Source organism: Corythoichthys intestinalis, chromosome 10 (genome assembly GCF_030265065.1).
Source record: "Corythoichthys intestinalis isolate RoL2023-P3 chromosome 10, ASM3026506v1, whole genome shotgun sequence".
Taxonomy (NCBI): Eukaryota; Metazoa; Chordata; class Actinopteri; order Syngnathiformes; family Syngnathidae; genus Corythoichthys; species Corythoichthys intestinalis.
Window position 1 is genome coordinate 25328317 of NC_080404.1, and position 21658 is coordinate 25349974.

The window sequence follows — 21658 nt, forward strand, 5'->3', positions numbered from 1 at the left end:
TTTCTCATTTATCCTTGTATTCTTGTTTTTTTTCTTTATATTATATTCTTTAAACAATTTATCATACAACCCCTACCAAAAAGTACGGAATCACCAGTCTCGGACGAGCAGTCACTCAGACATTTTATTATGTAGAACAAACTCAAATAAAAAGCTTGAAAAAATAATGAATTAGTTCAAAAGTGCAACTCTTTAGCATTCAGAAACACTAAAAGAAATGAATGAAAAACATTTTGGTGGTCAGTAAATGTTACTTTTATAGATCAAGTGCAGGGAAATAAATAAAGAATCACTCAATTCTGAGGAAAAATATATGGAATCATGAGACACAAACAAAGAAATAACAATCAAAACAAATTTCTAGTATTTTGTTGCACCACCTCTGGCTTTATGACAGCTTGCAATCTCTGAGGCATGGACTTGATGAGTGACAATCAGTATTCTTCATCAATTTGGTGCCAACTCTCTTTGATTGCAGTTGCCAGATCATCCTTGCAGGTCGGAGCCTTGCTGTGGACCATTTTTTTCCATTTCCACCACAGGTTTTCAGTAAGGTTGAGATCTGGGCTATTTGCAGGCCATGACATTGACTGGATGAGTATTTCTCCAAGGAATGCTTTAACAGTTTTAGCTCTGTGGCATGATGCATTCTCATCTTGTAAAATGATTTCATTATCCCCCAAACATATTTTCAATTGAAGGGATAAGAAAGCTGTCTAAAATGTAAATGTAAAATTGTGCATTTATGGAAGATTTAACCACAGCCATCTCCCCAGTGCTTTTGCCTGACATGCAGCCCCATATCATCAAGGACTGAGGGAATTTTGATGTTTTCTTCAGGCAGTCATTTTTGTAAATCTCACTGGAACGGCACCTAAAAAAGGTTCCAGCATCGTCACCTTGTCCAATGAAGATTCTTGACTCATCACTGAAAATGACCTTCGTCCAGTCATTCACGGTCCACGATTGCCTTTCCTTAGCCAATTGCAGTCTTTTTCTTTTCTGTTTAAGTGTCAATGATGGTTTCCTTTTAGCTTTCCTGTATGAAAATCCCATTTCTTTTAGGCAATTTTGCACAGTTCTGTCACATACCTTGACTCCAGCTTCCTCCCATTTCTTCTTCATTGGTCTTGTTGTACATCTTCTGTTTTCAAGACATATGGCCTTTAGTTGTTTGTCATGATGTTTGGCTATCTTCCTCGGTCTACCAGTACTTTAACAACCTTGCCATGCTATTTGTACTTGGTCCAGCTGACTGTAACCACACTTTTTTGGAAACCATATGTGTAGCGTTACCTTCTTCAAGAAGTTTGATAATCCTCTCCTTGGTCCCAAGAGACATCTCTCTTGTTGGAGCCATGATTCTTGTGAATCTACTTGGTCCAGTAGCCCTCCAAGGTATGATAACTGCACTGTTTTTAACTGCTAATCAAATCTGAAGCAGGGGCCCACTTAAGGAAAGGGAATTGACTGGGTGTGTCTGTATTTTCTACTCAAAGTGATTCCATATTTTTTTCTTCAGAATGGAGTGATTCTATATTTAGTTCCCTGCACTTGCTCTATAAAAGTAACATTTACTGACCACTGACCACTGTTTTTTTTATTCATTTCTTTTAGCGTTTCTGAATGCCAATGAGTTGCGCATTTGAACTATTCATTATTTTTTCAAGCTTTTTATCGGAGTTTGTGCTACATGATAAAATGTCTAAGTGATTGGTGGGCTGAGACTAGTGATTCCATACTTTTTGCTAGGGGTTGTATTCTTTATTAGAAAAATGTTATCCTAGTTTTAGATTTAAGGTCCTTCAGTTTACTTTAATCGTATTTATTTATAATTTATTTTGCTTAAGAACTGAAAGTGCAAAAAAGTGCAAAACCACGATATATGATTGCATTTATATAATACTGTTTAATCCAGGTTAAGGGTGTTTATCTGTGAATGATCAAGTTTGCTGTATATAAAAGGGATACAGGAAGCCATGTCTCTGCACACTTGCAGTTTTTATGAAGCAAACCAAAAGTTTACGTGTTCAGAAAAAAAATTATAATGATCGCACAACCTGCGATAGGATGATTGTGCATACGCACATCGCAATGGCGATATTCAAATGATATATTGTGCAGCCCTACTGCGAATGCTCTGGTTTCCAACGAACAAAAATTCATTAATTGGGTGTCATTAAGTTAACAGAGACACATTTTGGTAGCAACCTGTTGGTTCCTTTTTTTTTCCGTAGACAATGACACAACCCAGGTTGCCACCAAAAGCTATAATTAGAATGGTGTCTGCGTTAGCTCACTAGCAGCCATTGACGACGCAAGACATCCAATTAATTTTGACCGGATTGGACATCTAGCGCCGTCATTTTAGGAAATTTACAGGTTACTTCCTTTTGATTAGAGTCAATTCCTACTCATTTGGAGACATTGCTTAGTAACTTCTTTTCAGAAACCCAAAATCAGCAGGAAGTGACCTGTAAACGCCCCAAAAGGAAAAGGAAGTGACAGAAAATCAACAAGAAATGGCGTTAAATGTTCCGAAATTAACTTGCCTGGCATTGGCTGCCACTGATGGCTATAGATGTCCAATCTGAAGTGAAACACTCGTTCATTCGCTTCCATCCCTCCCAGTTCAAATGGATTGGACGTCTATTCGCGATAAAATTCCAATTCACAGCAGAAGGATGAAAATAGTTAGTTTTTTCTGTTTATTAGTTGTTTTATAGAATGATTCCCTGACCCATGTATCACTAAATGTTTTATCGCCATATTGTGAGTTCATCTTTATCGTGAGCCTAGTATCGAAAATCCTATCGTATCATAAGCTGCACAGTAGTTTCCACCCCTCGAAGTATGTGTCTTTAAAGAGGCGTGTCTTCTCCAGTAACACTGAAACATTAGCGCTACTCTTGTTAGTAGGGTTGTTCCGATTATGTTTTTTTTGCTCCCGATCCGATCCCGATCGTTTTAGTTTGAGTATCTGCCGATCCCGATATTTCCCGATCCGATAGCTTTTTTTCTGCTCCCGATTCAATTCCAATCATTCCCGATAATTTTTCCCGATCATATACATTTTGGCAATGCATTAAGAAAAAAATGATAAAACTCGGACGAATATATACATTCAACATACAGTACATAAGTACTGTATTTGTTTATTATGACAATAAATCCTCAAGATGGCATTTACATTATTAACATTCTTTCTGTGAGAGGGATCCACGGATAGAAAGACTTGTGACTTTGCATATTGTGACTAAATATTGCCATCTAGTGTATTTGTTGAGCTTTCAGTAAATGATACTGCAGCCATTCAACCCAAATGCATGATGGGATGTGGACCCATGACTGTGCGTAGTGCTACCAATTGATATATCTTCTCTGCGTTGGGAAATAACATAAGGGGTTAAGAAAAAGATCAATTGCTACCTTGCTTCCCCACATTGCTTCCCATGATATTTCTAATCGTAGGGAGAGGGATTGTAAGGATTTAGCCTATTAAAAAAAGGCTCCAAAGACTGCCATAATTCACTTTACTCATTTTACGCTGCCTTTTATCTCTCTAAATGGGTAAAACGGCACCATTACAGATTGAGCGCGACAATGCGTGAGTGGGTCGTGCAACGCATGCAGTAATTGCATTAAATATTTAACGTGATACATTTTTGAAAAATTAATTACAGCCGTTATCGGTACCTTAAGCCTAAACTAAAGACTCTGGATGAGTGTAACATATTATGTCTGTAACGTTAAATGCAATTAAAAAACGATTTAATTAAAAAATATATATATATATTAAAAAAAGACATGGCCAATAGTTTTTTGCCGATTCCGATACTTTGAAAATGACGTGATCTGACCCGATCGATCGGGATGCCGATTGATCGGGACATCTCTACTGGTTAGCCTAGACATGCTGTTTAGCTTTGTTGGCTAGCACTGAGTTAGCAGAAGCTATGTGATCGTTTAAGTGAAATAGCGTATACAGGGATTCCCCTATATTCAACAGATTGTGGCGCACCGCCACACTAAAATGAAAGCCGCCACGCCTGGCAAATGAGATGTATTTTATTTATTTATTTAAATTAAAAAAAATTTTTTAAGGCCGCTTCAAACTAGCGGCAGCCGAGTGGGAGGAGTTCAGCGGACACCTATTCATTGTGTATTGTAGCCTAATGTTCGTAACTATGCAGGCCCCCCCTTAAGAGACGCAAGGGGAACGAGTAGGAAGAATGGGAGAACGAGCGAGATAGCGAGAGATAGCGGTCGCATGTTGTAGCAGCCCGCTGTTATTTTGTTATTGTTTTTCTTTATTATTGTTACCACAATAAAGTGGGTAAGCAAATACAGACTTCTCTCCTTCTTGCCCATATCCGGGGCATTACAATAATTTGGATCGGACTTTTCGGCGAAAGTGAGCGGTGGACGGTCGTCTTGGACGGAAAGCAAACTTTGACTAACTTGCGCTGAGAGACTGCGGAGAGGCGGGGCCCAAAATAAAGCCTTGCTCTATTTTCAGAGCGTTGGTCACAGTAAACGATTTATCAGTTCAAGCAGAGTAAAATGATACATATTCACGGTACAAGAACGTCGTTTCTGTGTCCATCGATTGGTAAGAAAAGGCTGTTTGTACGAGTGACGTGTGGGCGCTCCCGTCAGGGGGGACATTTCACGTGGAGTGGCTATTTTTCGGCACAACACCGGCGCGCCAACTTCAGACAATTACGGCTGACGAAACTTTGATAAATGCGCCCCCCCACCCAAATTTCGCGAGCTCTGGGACACTCGAAAAATGACTCTCATACCTCTCCTTGCTAAGTTAATGGTACCTCGACGTGCCTTTGTGTGGAAATTTAGTTTACGAACAACGGGGAAAAAACTATTCACCTTCTCACCGAATCAAGTAAAACTCTTTACACTGCTATTAGAATTCCCCCAGTGCTCTAAATGGGTCAGTTGACAGAAGGACTGTTATTGTTGTGGTAATGTAGTACTTATGAGGGTCAAATAAAAGGAAAAAGGAGGACTACGACGGTGGTCTGCAACCCGCGGCTCTCGGGCCGCATGCGGCTCTTTAGCGATGCTTCGGAGCTTTTTTTTTTTTTTTTAAATGGAAAAAGATGGGGGAGGGAAATATATTTTTTTGTTTTAATAGGATTTCTAGGAGGACAAACATGACACAAACATTCTTTCAATTCATTAATATTGTAATGAAGTTAAACTTGTGGTGGCATAGTACAACAGAGTAGTCACGTGGTGCGTCATTCTCTATAGGATCCACTGCAGGGAAAACAAACATTTAATCATGAAGGCTAATTACGTATTTCTATAGTAGGCTAATATAGCTAGTATCGATAATTATAAGGCTTGTAAAAGGCTTTTAATTTTTTGTGGCTCCAGACATACTGTATCAGTTTTTTTTGTGTTTTTTGGGGGGTCAAATATGGCTCTTTCAACAGTTTGGGTTGCCAACCCTGAGTCACTACGAGATGTAAGTCGTACTATTGCCACGAGAAAAAAAGTCGCATTAGTACATCGGGTAACGTAGCTGTAATCAGCTACGCATTTTACATACATGTACTGTAGCTGAGAGGTACAACATTAGCCTGGCTAATGAAATATTTCAAATATATCTTTGTTATGGTTCTTCTTGGGGGAAAAAATGAAGAAAAAAAAAATTCGCTGTGGCACGACATGGTGAGGCTGTCCGACTCCGATGCAGCCCACCACCACAGCTTCAAAAAATCCTAGGGGAAACACTGGTATATTTTCGTTTTATGGTTTAGCTGGACAGTAAACTATAGTTTAAGTGAGCTGAATCAATGGAAGCATACAGCGTCATTTTTGCTCACAAGACAAAGCAAAAAAGTATTTTAGTCGTTTCTCAAGTAGGACTGCTGCAGTAATTCAGAGTCCACATTTTACTAGTACAGTGCTCAATGTGGCCATCACCAGCAGCGCGGACAACATGAAGCTTATATGAGAATTCCTCTCAAATCAACATGGTGGACTGCAACATGCTAAGTGAGGAATTCCATGTAAAACATGAAGCCGTCCAAGCATGAATTTTGTAAGGTTTTTTGTTTTTGACATATACATATATTTCCGATGCACATTTACAGCTAAATTGTGGCACCCAGAGTAATAGAACAGTAAATAACACAATTGATGTATACGACTAGTCGACTTATCGCAAAATTGTCAGGTGATTAGTCGACTTTCAAAATAAAACTTTCATGAGCTGGGCATGATCTTACCCTGGAGATGGTGAGCGGCATGTTGAAGTCTTTCCCTCCCTGGAGTCGGAAGCCCCAAGGTCCGGGCCCAGGTAGCGACACAGTGTACGTGCTCATGTTCCAAGCTGGGGAAAGTTCCTTTTTTTTCTCTCCTGAAAGCGGGGCGATGACTTTTCGGGCGGCCTCAGACAACGGCTAAAGCAGGGGAACGCGAGGGTGGGCCGGGGGCCTCTGAGAGCACAAGACGAGAAGAAATGAACTCGATGAGGTCTAGCCCAAAGTGACAGGCTAAGAATAGACGCGGATAGACGGGCGGTGTGGTGTGGTATGGGGGGTTTTACCGTGGAGGGGGGCGCTGGACTTATATAGCGTGAAAGGGGACACCCATTAAGGCGCACTAGCCGTGATTCACCGGCGCTAATATAGACCCATCGGATTCTTCTCGACCCCGCTTTAGGGTCTCCCTAGAATGGGCGAGGCCGGGATGTATCTCATCATCTTTGACGCTGTAGTAAAACAACAAAAAGGTCAAGCGAGAAGTGAAAATGTCAAATGGCGCATTATTGAGAGGTTACCATTGAAATATCAATGCTGTGCCACATCAAAAAATATTGTTAATAAAAACAACGTTAATAAAAACTAAATTCATTAAATTAAAATGAATAAAAACACTGGTAACACTGTAAAGTTAATCACCATCCCCACCGAGAGCATCCCATTGACAGCGATAGATGTCCAATTCCTTTAGGCTGGGAGGAAGGCTGCCTGTGTGTGAATTCTCATGTTTTAGTGCCATTGACAGCACGTGACGTGACATTCAATGTACGTTCGCCCCTCCCAGTCAAAACAGATTGGACGTCTAGTGCCGTAAAAGGCAGCCAATTTGTTTAATAAGTGCCTTGTAAGGGCTGAAGAAAGAAAAAAAAACAGAGAGGGTTAAGAAGCACAACACATGAGATTTGTAGGGGTATCGCATTCACCCACGCTCACTCATATAAAACTATCACCATGAAAACACATAGGACATCACATAACTCAAAAGCTCATTTCAAAAGTCAAACGTTTCATCTTACTGAAAACAGAGTCCAAGAGAGTGACATCACTCTTCACTCTGAAGATACTGTTTAAAATATACAAAGATTTTTTTGTTCAAATATCGTTCATATTAAAGTGGGTGAAGCTGAAGTCAATGTGCTTGTTATGCAATTTGGAGATGCGTCGTTCCTGTCATAACAAGCAATCACGTCCAACTTAATGACTTTTATTTTGGCAGTCGTTCACAACAGGTGCACGCAGAATATAAAACGTGTTACTGAATTGATTTAACACTGGCAGCTGCACTAACAATTCATTGCAGAATTTGTGCTTACGAGTTTATGTTATATCGTACCGTTAACACATTCCCTGCCATCGACGGAGATAGACATTACATCCCTTTGAACTGGGAGGGGCAATTTATGAATTTATGCTATTGAAACCCCGGCGCCACAAACTCCTACCCCTGATGTGTGCGTTTTTGCTGCATTACACACGCAATATCCCATACCTGTATTAACAAAGGGGTTGCTAGTAGCAATGTCGAAGCCCACTGCGATATATACAGTGGGGCAAATAAGTATTTATTGAATCACCAATTGTGCAAGTTCTCCTACTTGAAAAGATTAGAGAGGCCTGTAATTGTCAACATGTGTAAACCTGAACCATGAGAGACAGAATGTGGAAAAAAAACAACCAGAAAATCCCATTGTTTGATTTTTAAAGAATTTATTTGCAAATCATGGTGGAAAATAAGTATTTGGTCACCTACAAACAAGCAAGATTTCTGGATGTCGAAGAGGTCTAACTTCTTCTAACGAAGTCTAACGAGGCTCCACTCGTTACCTGTATTAATGGCACCTGTTTTAACTCATTATCGGTATAAAAGACACCTGTCCACAATCTCAGTCAGTCACACTCTGATGGGAGAAATATAGTATGAGCCGGAATGAATCAGCATATTGCGTTGATTCCCTTAGTGACTGTATCAGCCTATTGTGATGATTCCCTCTTATGACTGTAACCTTGTTATCTTCGCCACTTTGGCATCCTTGTGATGTAGGATTCCCTTTACCTTGTTTTCCTCGCCACTTTGACATCTTTGTGATGCGTGATTACAAAACATGTGTCAAACCACGTGTAACGAAACCATTGGATCTCAAAACATGTGACCATCTCTTCTCTCACGTGATGCACCACTACAAGAGCTGGGGACTTTTCTCTCTTCGGTTAGAGTCTGCTAGTGGTTAGTATACGGACGCCTAGCTAGTATTCCTCTGCAGCTCAACCGGGGTATCGGCTCTCCGCCCGCTTGTCAACGGTAAGAGTTTTGATTGCTCGAAGGAATATCTTGTGTACTTTAACAGTAGCGCGGTGATTTTAGAAGTGACAATCTATATCTAGCGTTATTGTTGTTCTTGCTTTTTTCCTTGTTCTACATCAGACATGTCCAAAGTGCGGCCCGGGGGCCAAATGCGGCCCGTGGTCAAATTTCATCCGGCCCCCAGCCTCTGTCATAAAATCAATAATGTCTGGCCCGCACACAGACCTAATAAATTGGTCAGCAGTACTGCTACCAGCATATGAAGTAGCTTACACACAAAATGCTGCTCATTTACCCACTAAAAGGCAGCAGCACTCTGAGCAACATTACCCCGCGTGACCCTTTATTCCCAATTTTCTAAAATGGCGACAATCAACAACAACAAAAAAGTTGACTGTGACGGCCGACGCTTCAAGGATAGATGGAAATTGGACTATTTCTTCACTAAAATACGCAAAAACTGTGTCTGCCTCGTTTGCAAAGAGACAGTCGCTGTTTTTAAAGAGTTCGATGTGAGGCGATATTACTAAACAAGACAAGCTGACATGAACGACAAGATTACAGGGAAGATACGTAGCGAGAAATTGAAGCAACTTAAAGCTAGTTTAATTTTACAGCAGCAGTATTTCGCAAGAGCCCAAGAGATGAAAGAGAACGCCACAAAGGCTAGTTGCAAGATTTTGTGGAAATTATTAATTTAAAAAATAATAATAAAGCAAATGTGACACACAGAATGGCTTGCTAAAATTTGCATAGATATATTGTTCTTTGTAAAGGATGTCAGCCAAGGTCGGCCCCCCATATTTTTACCACACCAATTCTGGCCCCCTTTGCAAAAAGTTTGGACACCCCTGTTCTACATTAAACATTTCACAAAACTGTGTGTTACTGACTCACTGCGAACCCGGAAACGAAATTTCTTCAGCAAAAGTGGGACCCGGAAATTTCGTAAAACACACTCCAAACTCCGCTATGGCCAAGACCAAAGAGCTGTCGAAGGACACCAGAGACAAAATTGTAGACCTGCACCACGCTGGGAAGACTGAATCTGCAATAGGTAAAACGTTTGGTGTAACGAAATCAACTGTGGGAGCAATTATTAGAAAATGGAAGACATACAAGACCACTGATCATCTCCCTTGATCTGGGGCTCCATGCAAGATCTCAGCCCGTGGCGTCAAAATGATAACAAAAACAGTGAGCAAAAATCCCAGAACCACACATAGTCACCTAGTGAATGTCCTACAGAGAGCTGGGACCACAGTAACAAAGGCTACTATCAGAATGTGTTATGATCAGAATCAGATGAAACCAAAATATAACTCTTTGGTAGAAACACAGGTTCTCGTGTTTGGAGGAGAAAGAATACTGAATTGCATCCGAAGAACACCATACCCACTGTGAAGCATGGGGGTTGAAACATCATGATTTGGGGCTGTTTTTCTGCAAAGGGACCAGGACAACTGATCTGTGTAAAGTAAAGAATGAATGGGGTCGTGTATCGAGAGATTTTGAGTGAAAATATCCTTCCATCAGCGAGGGCATTGAAGATGAGACGTGGCTGGGTCTTTCATCATGACAATAATCCCAAACACACAGCCAGGGAAACGAAGGAGTGACTTCGTAAGAAGCATTTCAAGATACCCATAGAAAATCTGGGGAGGGAGTTGAAAGTCTGTGTTGCCCAACGGCAGCCCCAAAACATCCCTGCTCTAGAGGAGATCTGCATGGAGGAATGGGCCAAAATACCAGCAACAGTGTGTGAAAAGCTTGTGAAGAGTTACAGAAAACGTTTGGCATCCGTTATTGCCAACAAAGGGTACATAACAAAGTATTGAGATGAACTTTTGTTATTGACCAAATACTTATTTTCCACCATGATTTGCAAATAAATTCTTTAAAAATCAATGTGATTTTCTGTTTTTTCCCCACATTCCGTCTCTCATGGTTGAGGTTTACCCATGTTGACAATTACAGGCCTCTCTAATATTTTCAAGTAGGCATGTGGCGGTTACCGGTTTCACGGTTTACCATGGTGTGAAAACGTCGCGGTTTCAAAACCACTAAAATTTTCCGTCAGACCGTAGTACGGTATTCGCTATTTTTCTTGTGTCAAAAATGCAGCCAGAAGCGGCTTGGCGCTGCAGCGCTCACCCCCTCCCGTTTGTTGCTGTGTGTGAAAGTGACGCTATCGGCTAGCCAGCCAGCTCACCCAAAAACAAATACTCCAAATATAAGGCGTACTGTTCTTCAATTTATTGAGCTCTCAAATTGTGGTAAGTGTAATATACAAAATGAATACATTTAAAATATGTACAATTAGATTTTTCCATGTGAGTAGCTTCAACAGATTAGCACCATGGAAAAAGTTCGCCAAAAACAAAACACACATTTTCCTTTCAAATTCAATATAAAAACTAACTAAAAGCTTACAAAGATGATTGTTAGCCTAGGCTTACCTGGGAGAGCAACTTCGTTGAGTGTGACAGCCGCAGAGTGAGAAAACAAGCTTGAGTCGCTTGAATGAAGCGGTAAAATTGATAGCGTCAAAGATCGCTAATTGCGAAAGATGATCTTGCCCGAAGCACAAATCCACGTTCGCTGGATCAAGGAGGGGTCTCACTCCCAATGTTTTTTTTTTTTTTTTTATTTTATTTTTTAGATGAAACCTTTCCACAACAATGTTGACATTTTAACTAACTTATACATTTTTAAGTAACTTATGAATTCTTTATGTTCTTTTTAACACAAAGGCATGACATCATGTAGACTAGAGTTGACACAGTGGCTGAAAATGGCGAAACTTCACTTAAGCTTTTCCACCCTCAAAAAAAAAGTCATGCAGTATAAATTTCTAAAAAAAATTATTCAAAAGTGTTTTTACTGTTTTTATAGAAATTATTTTGTTCTTGCTCTAATCTTGAGCAACTTGAGCTGTGGCTGTGAGTATAGTCTATAAGTTATATTTAGTTTAATTTTATTTAAAATATTTTTTATTGATTATTTATTTTAACAATATATTCATGTTCCAATTTGCAACTATGGTCTGAAAAAAAAAATCCTGTTCAATGGAAAAAAGTTTTTTTTTTTAACCCATACATCTCAAAATTTTTTGGAGCTATAATTGCAATACCGTGATACCGTGAAACCGCGGTATTTTTGCTCACGGTTATCGTACCATCAAAATATCATACCGGCACATGCCTATTTTCAAGTGGGAGAACTTACACAATTAATGGTTGACTAAATACTTATTTGCCCCACTGTACGCCCGCTGAGACCCAGATAGAAAAAGCACAGCACAATGTGATGCCCCTACAACTGCCCACCGGGGCCCCCCATTAGGCCCGCGGTGCAGTCGCACCACCAGCGCCCCCCAAAGTGCCAACTCTGGGTTTGATGAATGATGAATGTGCATCTTTAGCACTTTAGTGGAGCAGTATTATACAGTTATGCTCCAACAAAATATGTTTGAGATCATCAACCAGAATTCATACATAAGGTGCATTGGAATACAAGGCTTCAAGTCAGGTTTTGGGAAATGTTTTTACATGCGCCTTATGAATTTTTTCAAACAGTTTTCATTCCTCCTACTAGTGTATTTTTAGGTATTTTTGAGTTTTATGACAATTACAGTATTTTTAAAACACATTCCAACTTACTTAATTTTATTCTTCTCAATAAATGATGTGGCTCATCCATCTGAATTAAAAATTAAAAGTTTTGTTTCACTACTACAGTGCTATGCGCAAGTGTGGGGGTGTGTGTGCATGCTATGGCCATCAGTATCAGCGTCTAAGTTTAGACACTTTTGTCACAAGTAGGAATGCCACCTATGTGGACTGGATGAGAGATATTGTATCTCGCCCAGGACGTCTGGGATGCTTCCCTAAAAGATCACATTGCAAATGCGCGGGGATGGGCGACACTAAAACACACTCTGGTGCACACAATTGTCATTTCTTGCAGCTTCCTCATGTGTGCTCATGTGTAAAGATGACACATAATTAGACAAGCACTTTAAGCGGGAAAAAAATACCAAAAAAATATTGTTAAGAAGCTTTTTTTTGAAGTTGAAAAGCTGAAAACACTGTAGCCTAAAACATAGGAGTTAGCATTGTATAGTAGTAGCAGCACAGATATTGTGCAAATTGCAACGTTTACGTCGATTTCATAAGATTGAAAGGTTTTAATCAATCAATTATGAACACATTTAAGAGAATCAATTTAATCACAAGCAATTTACAATTTTGACAGTTTTGTAACAGAAACATTTCTGAGATTTGAATTTAAAAAATGCAATCCAAAAATAATATTGACTGACTTTTATAGTGATCTAAAAATGTACTGTATTTTTTCGGGCTATAAGTCGCAGTTTTTTCATAGTTTGCCTGGGGGTGCGGCTTATACTCTGGAGCGACTTATGTGTGAAATTTTTAACACATTATTATATCATTTCACATGTTATTTTGGTGTTTTGGAGTGACACTGATCGTTTGGTAAACTTGTTAGCATGTTCTTTATGCTATAATTATCTGAATAACTTTTAATAGCTATGTTACGTTAACATACCGGCCACGTTCGCATTTAGTTGTTCATGTATCATGTAACATTATCATACTGTACATTTATTCAGCATGTTTTTCCTCTATTGTATTTTTATTTTAAATTGCCTTTCAAGATAATATATCTGTTCTATGTGTTGGATTTTATCAAGTAAATGTCCCCCAAAAGTGCGATTTATACTCTGGTACGACTTATAGTCCGAAAAATACGGTACCTTTTATTAACTTATTGGCTGTCATTGACTGTGCTCGATGTCCAATTCATTTTGACAAAAATTAAATGGCCATCTAGCGCCGTCCATGGCACTGAAAAATTAGCGTTCTAGGCCAGTCCTCCCAGTTTCAATGTATCACTATTTTTGTTAAAAAATACTATATGTGTAGAAAACCATTTTATTAGTTTCTGAATGATTCAAAAGTCATTTCATTGATAAATATTGGTTTAAGGAGAGGCCAATGAAGCACCCCTTGAACTTTGGTCCAAATAAGTACCATTTTTTTGCATTCCTAGTTTAGATTAACTCTTAATTGGGCGCTAATTTTAGTCTTAACTTGGCTGCTATTGAAAGTGCTAAACGTCCAATCCATTATGACTGGGAGAGGCTGACACTGAATGAATAAGATGGCAATAGCGTACCGCACGAATGCTATTTTTAGACTGCAAGGCAGCGTGACGTTACCATCGTAAACCGGAAGGGGGTCAACATAGAGGTGCGCTCGCAGACGACTCATGCGAATACAGCTTGTTTTGTGCCGGTTATCCCTCAAATATAACATGCTGAGTAAACACTGCTGCTATAGAACTTGTAGAAACGACTCTAGACATAAGGACCGTCCGCATATGAAAGATGTTTTCTTCATTCATTTCCCAAAGCCAAAAACTCAGAAGGATAAATGTGAACGATGGAGCAACTTGCGCGGGTGTCAAAAAGACCAATTTAACGCTAGCAAGGTGAACCCATTCACCTTCATATGTAGTAAAACAATTTGTTGGGGGCCATTGTCCGACAGATGAGAATCTTGATTAGGAGTGGGAACCTCTTGGCAGCTCACGATACGATACGGTTTGCAATACAAAGCTCACGATAACGATCTGACGATACGGGGATACAACGATTATCGATACATTGGTCAGGAAATCATTCTAAGATATTCTAAAAGCAACTAATAAACAGAAAAACAAGCTTCTGCTGTGAATTGGAATTGGAATCAGTTATGCATTTCATCCCAAATTAATGCATTAATTTTGTTTTGTTAAATGTAGGGCTGTCAAATTTATCACGTTAACGGGCGGTAATTAATTCTTTAAAAATTAATCACGTGAAAATATTTATCGCAATTAACGCATTCGCGGTACGACTCATTCACGCATTGCCGCAAACAGCCTACAATGGCACCGTTTTACTTATAAATAGAGATAAGAGGCAGAGTGGAGTAGATACAAGCATTCATTGCGGCCGTGCTTTTAATTGGCAAAAGTTTTGTCATCTCTCCCACAGCAACTCTAAATATTGTGGGAAGCGACATAGGGAAGAATGACAGGAGTTGATCTTTTTCTTAACACCCTGTAGTGTACCCAACGCACAGACGCATTTGCAGCCACCACACACAGTCACGGTTGCACCACTTCCCATAATGCATTTGGGCAGAACAGTTAAGTCGCTACAGTATCATTTACTGTAAGCTCAACAAATACACTAGATGGCAATATTTAGTCACAATATACAAACTCACATTTATCCTTTAAGAATTACAAGTCTTTCTATCTGTAGATCCCTTTCACAGAAAGACTGTTGATAAAGTTAATGCCATCTTGTGGATTTATTGTTATAATAAACAAATACAGTACTTATGTACAGTATGTTGAATGTATAGATCCGTCTTGTCTTATCTTTCCATTCCAAATATAATTTACAGAAAAATATGGCATATTTTATAGATGGTTTGTATTGCGATTAATCAATTTTTATGCTGTGATTAACTCGATTACAAATTTTAATCGTTTGACAGCCCTAGTTAAATGTACACTTTATGCCTAATACATACATAACACAATAAAACAGGATTGTTGTGGAACTCAAAATGTTGACTGAACAGTTATAGACTATGCACATTAAATCATTAGTAACATCAAATATTACATAATACACCAAAGTATATCAGTAGCCGTGTCCTTAAGTCTTTCTGATAGTTTTCCCCTGACCTTTTTAATGCAATAATATAATGAAAACCTGAAATTATGGCTTTTAGTTTTGGCCACCCCAAGATTTTAAGTGGCCCCATCTGGCCACCCCAATGAAAAATTTCTGGAGGCGCCACTGCTCAGTAGATATCTCGTTCCTACACTATTTACATGCGCCTATCATGAGTGACACGGGCGACTTTGACCCCTCTAGCAACAGTCGCTAGCTTTATTAATATTAATGAGCAAAGGTGACGTGCTATTATTAGAGTTAAATACTACGATTTTGAAAATTGGAAGAAAAATAATAATAATAATAATTTATCGTTTATAACATTTCATTGATGTATATATTGATTTGTTTATAAAAATGTACATAAAAATAATGATTAATATTTTTTTAAATTTGTAATAAAATTATAATTGAAATCTGGCATCCATAGACGGGGACATGACATTCTGGGCCACAAGTTAACTAGGTGCACAAATATGGCAATATGGAGATAGAATAGTGCCAAAAGAAGTGAGGTTGTAAAATGAAAATTATACCTGTAAAATGACCAATTTTAACTAAAAAACACTTGTATTTCCAAATTTTGCGTTGTGTAATAAACATGAAAAAAACACGAAGTAAAAAATAAATTCTATAAGTGTTTTTTTTCCAATTACAAGTGATTTTTTTTTGTTCTACAGGTTTTTTTTCTTCACTACGGGTTAAAAATTAGCAATTACAAGTGCACAAGTTTTGTCACATTCTTGTCGAGTTTTATGAGCCAAAAAAGATACTCGTAACCTAGTTTTAAAATAAAAACATACCTGTAAAATGACTAATTTTAACTTGTAAAATAAAAAAAACAACTTGTATTGTCAAATTTTGCGTTGTGAAATAAACATGAAAAAAACACAATGTAAAAAATAAATTCTACAAGTGTTTTTTTTTCCAATTACAAGTGATATTTTTGTTCTACGGGTGTTTTTTCTTAGCTACGGGTTAAAAATTACCAATTACAAGTGCACAAGTTTTGTCACATTCTTGTCGAGTTTTATGGGCCAAAAAAGATACTCGTAACCTAGTTTTAAAATAAAAACATACCTGTACATTTGACTAATTTTAACTTGTATAACAAAAAAAAAAACTTGTATTTCCAAATTTTGCGTTGTGAAATAAACCTGAAAAAAACACAATATAAAAAAAATTCTACAAGTGTTTTTTTTCCATTTACAAGTGATTTTTTTGTTCTACAGGTGTTTTTTCTTTGCTTACAACCTCGCGAGTTTTGTCGCCCCCTTGTCGCGTTTTCAGAGACAAAAGTCACTTGTAACCAAAGATGAAAAAATCTACTTGTACATCGAAATAATCTGTTGTAAAAAACAAACACAAAAATATCATTCCAAGTCGTGGTCAAAAGAAGACGTTAAGAACACAATCTAGTGAATAGTTTTTCGGGTGTTTTTTTCTTTAATGATCTACAAGTGTTTTCTGAGCATGTACAACTAAATTTCGGGGTAAGCATGTGAGCCAAAATTCTGACCAATCAGAACGGCTATTGTTCAGGAGGAGGGCGGGACACACCATTGCCGACCTGCTGGCTTCTGCTTGCTCTTCCATATGACGGCAGATGATAGAAATGGCGAAACACCTTAGGTAAGGAGTTTACCTTGTTTTCTCTTGGGTGTCATGTACTAAAAGGATTTTTCAAGCTAATGTAATCCCTATTTAAATATCAGTTGATTTTGCATTTAAAATAGGGCACGAACATCGATGGCGAGCCAATTACCTACGGTTAGCAATGTTGACTTCGAGTGTTGAGTTGATACGGTGTTACACGCATAGGAAGAACTCGAAAGACATGACAGGAAAAACGGCAATTAACGACGGCGCGTACCGTCGCCCGTGTGATAGATTCCAGAAAACTAGAGATATTATCGTTTTAATTTGATAGTATATATACTATTTTTTTTGTGCATGAGTGAACAGTACAGGGCATTAACGCTATTGGAACGGGGCGTCATTTCTTTATATACGGCAAGTCGGAATTGGCTAATTTGGTTTTATGTTTTTGGCTTAAAATGGTAATATAATATAATCATTATATTAATATTATTAATATTAATGATCATTGTGCAATCATATTTCATATAGATGGCGTTGTGCTGAGAAAGTATAGCAAGCAAGACACGCAGGGCATGGTAGATTTTTACATGGTAGCGATTGTAATATGTATATAAGTATTCAAAAATATAAACGTCCAAGAAAATCCTCAGTTAGTACTTTGATCTTACAAATGTAATGCTTTATGTTACATATGCAACCATTTTGTTTTACTTTACATTTGGCAATCAGCTATTGCAAATTAAAATATTCTGAATTACAATACCTTGTTATACAGATGATTACCAAAACAACCATTGTATATATCATGTTGGGATAGTTTCATTTAAAGACGAATATTTTTTTTCCATATATTGCCATAGACTTCACCATCTCATAGGCTACGTTCATACTACAGGTCTTAATGCACGATTCCGATTTTTTCGTGTTTTTCCGACTCGAGTGAGGCATTAACTTGACGGTCTGAACGTGACAAGTCGCATAGAACGGGACCATTTCAAATCCGATCTGGGTCACTTTCGTATGTGGTCTAAATCCGATCTGGGCCACATTTTTCCAGACTGTCTCGGCGGTCTGTACTGTCCAGTCCCGCAAATCGGATTTAATGCAGCAATTACGTCATCAAATAGCGAGAGAGTCGTTACCGTAGCGATGCACCTGTGCGTTATTAGCGCCTAGCTTGCAGTGAACACGGCTTTTGGGGAAGAGCTGCGCTTGACAGTGCACGGACAGTGCGTGCATGCTATCGATCCATATAAACTTTGAATATAAGCCTAAACGGGGATTATTTATGTCTGTTATTTGTGTCCACCTTTTGAAAAGCAAAATATGATATCCCTGGAATGACGGATGACGTCTGTCATTTATTTTGATGCTTCTGCGCATGCGGGTCTTCTTGCTCAGCGCGTGTCGGACTGCGAATTAGTGCGCATGCGTAATACTTGAACGGTCTCAATGGATAAAGGCAGTCTGAACGGGCACGCCAAAAAAACGGATATGACAAAAAATCGGATTCGTGCATTAAGACCTGTAGTATGAAAGTAGCCATAGCGAAGTCTATGATATTGCCTAGGTATGCGATCGGGATTCAAAATCAGGTGAACTCACACTTGGGTGCAAAAATATGCGATTGAGACATCTCTAATTGTAACCTTGCAATTGAAAAGTTACCTTAAAATAGTTTCAATTTATATAATTTGTTCATTACCTTCGCAGATCCTCAAGACACATTGGAACAATTGGTGAAATTCTCAGTTGGCTGGGAGATTCCATTGGAAGACATGCAAGTGGAGATAGTTGAAGCAGAGCATCCCACATCTTCAACTCGCCTCCCTTGCCTACGATTGCCAAGTCACTACACTACTCAACTTGAGGACTTTAAACAGAGTATTGCAGTGCATCAGTAGATTATCTATTTTGGAATTATAGCGTATTGTTTTTGTATAACTGAGTATTAAAGCTAAACAAAAGAGGAAAAAAATGCGACTACGAGATTTAAGTCGTAGTATTAGTACAAGAAAAAAAGTCATAACATTAGAAGAATAAAGTCATGTATTGCAATATTAAGAGGATAATTTTGTGGTCCTATTTTTTAAACATTTGTTTGACCTGTCGTACTAGACCAGGGGTGCCCAAGTCCAGTCCTCGAGAGCCCCTATCCAGCTCGTTTTCCCATGTCTCCCTCCTTTAACACACCAAAATCAAATGATCAGCTCATCAGCAAGCTCTACAGGAGCCTGATAACAGTCCTGATTATTTGAGTCAGGTGTGTTGGAAGGAGACATGGAAAACAAGCTGGATAGGGGCTCTCGAGGACTGGACTTGGGCACCCCTGTACCAGACTGCTTTTGCTAGGGTGATGATCTTCTTCAAATGTTTGACAATGGGAAAACAGTAAATTTGTTACATGTTCCCTGTTCAATATGGAGGTCCAAAGCCACCAAAATTAAAATTTTTATCTTGATGCATTTCCATATATTTCATCTTTGAATCTTATGTTTCAATCATTCTCGTTTTCATATGCACTTTTATTTTTCCTTCATTTTTAATTTTTGCAGCTTTGGTCCTCCATAGTACAAATGTTCCAAGAATTGCTAATGAAAAATGTTGGTGAAATAAAATGTTCAAAAGGTACGTCATGTTTCCCCCAATTTAAAGGGCGTTTAATGAAATTATACATATTCAATGTACATGCATTACAGTGTCATAAAAAATGTCTGCACCAAGATTACTTGATGTTAGTGGGTCCAAAGCAGCAGCCAATCCAGCATGTTCTGCAGTCGTGAATTGGCATTCAATATGTGGTATGAAAATTCCAGAGTTTGGCTCACTTGTTTTCCCAGTCAATCCGGAATCTGTAGATCCTGTTAAAATATAATGCACCAATTTGAGCAATAACACGAGGTAATACTGTATATGAGCATTGTGACATGGTTAAGTTGCAAGCAAAGTGCCAAAGACAGCCATGACAAAATTCAGTGCATAATCATGACAGTCATACAGTTTATACACAAACGTTTAATATTTACCAAGGAAATTATTCTTTGTCAATGATTTATTTTGCTTTAGTTGCATTATTGAGTAGCAAACTAATACACTTGCCAGGCAATGTTTAATGAATGCAGAAGAACAGTAGAACACCTGTGTATGAAAAAGCTCAGCTAGTTACGGTACGCGTCGTCGTTAGCTACTTTCTATCAAATGTTTTTCCAACTTCTTCCCATCCTTCGCGTACGTGTCACCCAGGACCTTACCAAGTTGCTGTCCGTGGCCATGCAAAGGCAACATAGCTAACCGTGGCTAACTGGCTCGACATCGATTTTCGTGCCCTTCTTTAAATGCAAAATCAACTGATATTGAAATTGTGATTACATTTGCTTGAAAAATCCTTTTAGTACATGACACCCAAAAGAAAACAAAGTAAACTCCTTACCTAAGGTGTTTCGCCATTTCTATCATCTGCCGTCATATGGAAGAGCAAGCAGAAGCCAGCAGGTCGGCAATGGTGTGTCCCGCCCTCCTCCTGAACAATAGCCGTTCTGATTGGTCAGAATTTTGGCTCACATGCTTACCCCGAAATTTAGTTGTACATGCTCAGAAAACACTTGTAGATCATTAAAGAAAAAACACCCGAAAAACTATTCACTAGATTGTGTTCTTAACGTCTTCTTTTGACCACGACTTGGAATGAAATTTTTGTGTTTGTTTTTTCACAAGATTATTTCGATGTACAAGTAGATTTTTTCATCTTTGGTTACAAGTGACTTTTGTCTCTGAAAACGCGACAAAGGGGAGACAAAACTCGCGAGGTTGTAAGCAAAGAAAAAACACCTGTAGAACAAAAAAATCACTTGTAAATGGAAAAAAAACACTTGTAGAATTTTTTTTATATTGTGTTTTTTTCATGTTTATTTCACAACGCAACATTTGGAAATACAATTTTTTTTTTTTTTGTTATACAAGTTAAAATTAGTCAAATGTACAGGTATGTTTTTATTTTAAAACTAGGTTACGAGTATCTTTTTTGGCCCATAAAACTCGACAAGAATGTGACAAAACTTGTGCACTTGTAATTGGTAATTTTTAACCCGTAGTGATGAAAAAACACCCGTAGAACAAAAAAATCACTTGTAATTGGAAAAAAAACACTTGTAGAATTTATTTTTTACATTGTGTTTTTTTCATGTTTATTTCACAACGCAAATTTTGGAAATACACGTTGTTGTTTTTTTGTTTTACAAGTTAAAATTTGTCATTTTACAGGTATGTTTTTATTTTAAAACTAGGTTACGAGTATCTTTTTTGGCTCATAAAACTCGACAAGAATGTGACAAAACTTGTGCACTTGTAATTGGTAATTTTTAACCCGTAGCTAAGAAAAAACACCCGTAGAACAAAAAAAAAATCACTTGTAATTGGAAAAAAAAACACGTGTAGCATTTTTTACATTGTGTTTTTTTCATGTTTATTTCACAACGCAAATTTGGAAATACAAGTTGTTTTTTTGTTTTACAAGTTAAAATTAGTCATTTTACAGGTATGTTTTTATTTTAAAACTAGGTTACGAGTATCTTTTTTGGCTCATAAAACTCGACAAGAAAGTGACAAAACTTGTGCACTTGTAATTGCTAATTTTTAACCCGTAGTGAAGAAAAAAAAACTGTAGAACAAAAAAAATCACTTGTAATTGGAAAAAAAACACTT

General features: G+C 38.1%; 1 protein-coding gene and 1 long non-coding RNA gene across 4 annotated transcripts in view; one reads left to right on the forward strand and one right to left on the reverse strand.

Moving 5' to 3' along the window:
* The window catches only part of LOC130922624 (LIM domain-binding protein 3-like), a 53402-nt gene that overhangs the window by 30824 nt on the left and 920 nt on the right, over positions 1-21658 (reverse strand). For all 3 annotated transcript variants that reach the window (XM_057847508.1, XM_057847509.1, XM_057847510.1), the window contains exons 2-3: positions 6578-6742; positions 6258-6467 (exon numbers count right to left, since the gene is read on the reverse strand). In XM_057847508.1, the coding sequence (XP_057703491.1) occupies positions 6258-6353 (96 nt within the window). In that variant the 5' untranslated portion in view covers positions 6354-6467; positions 6578-6742. The remainder of the gene's footprint in view (positions 1-6257; positions 6468-6577; positions 6743-21658) is intronic.
* LOC130922627 (uncharacterized) overlaps positions 8469-21658 on the forward strand; it is a 33122-nt gene continuing 19932 nt past the window's right edge. Inside the window, exon 1 of the long non-coding RNA XR_009064553.1 lies at positions 8469-8592. This is a non-coding gene — a long non-coding RNA (uncharacterized LOC130922627). The remainder of the gene's footprint in view (positions 8593-21658) is intronic.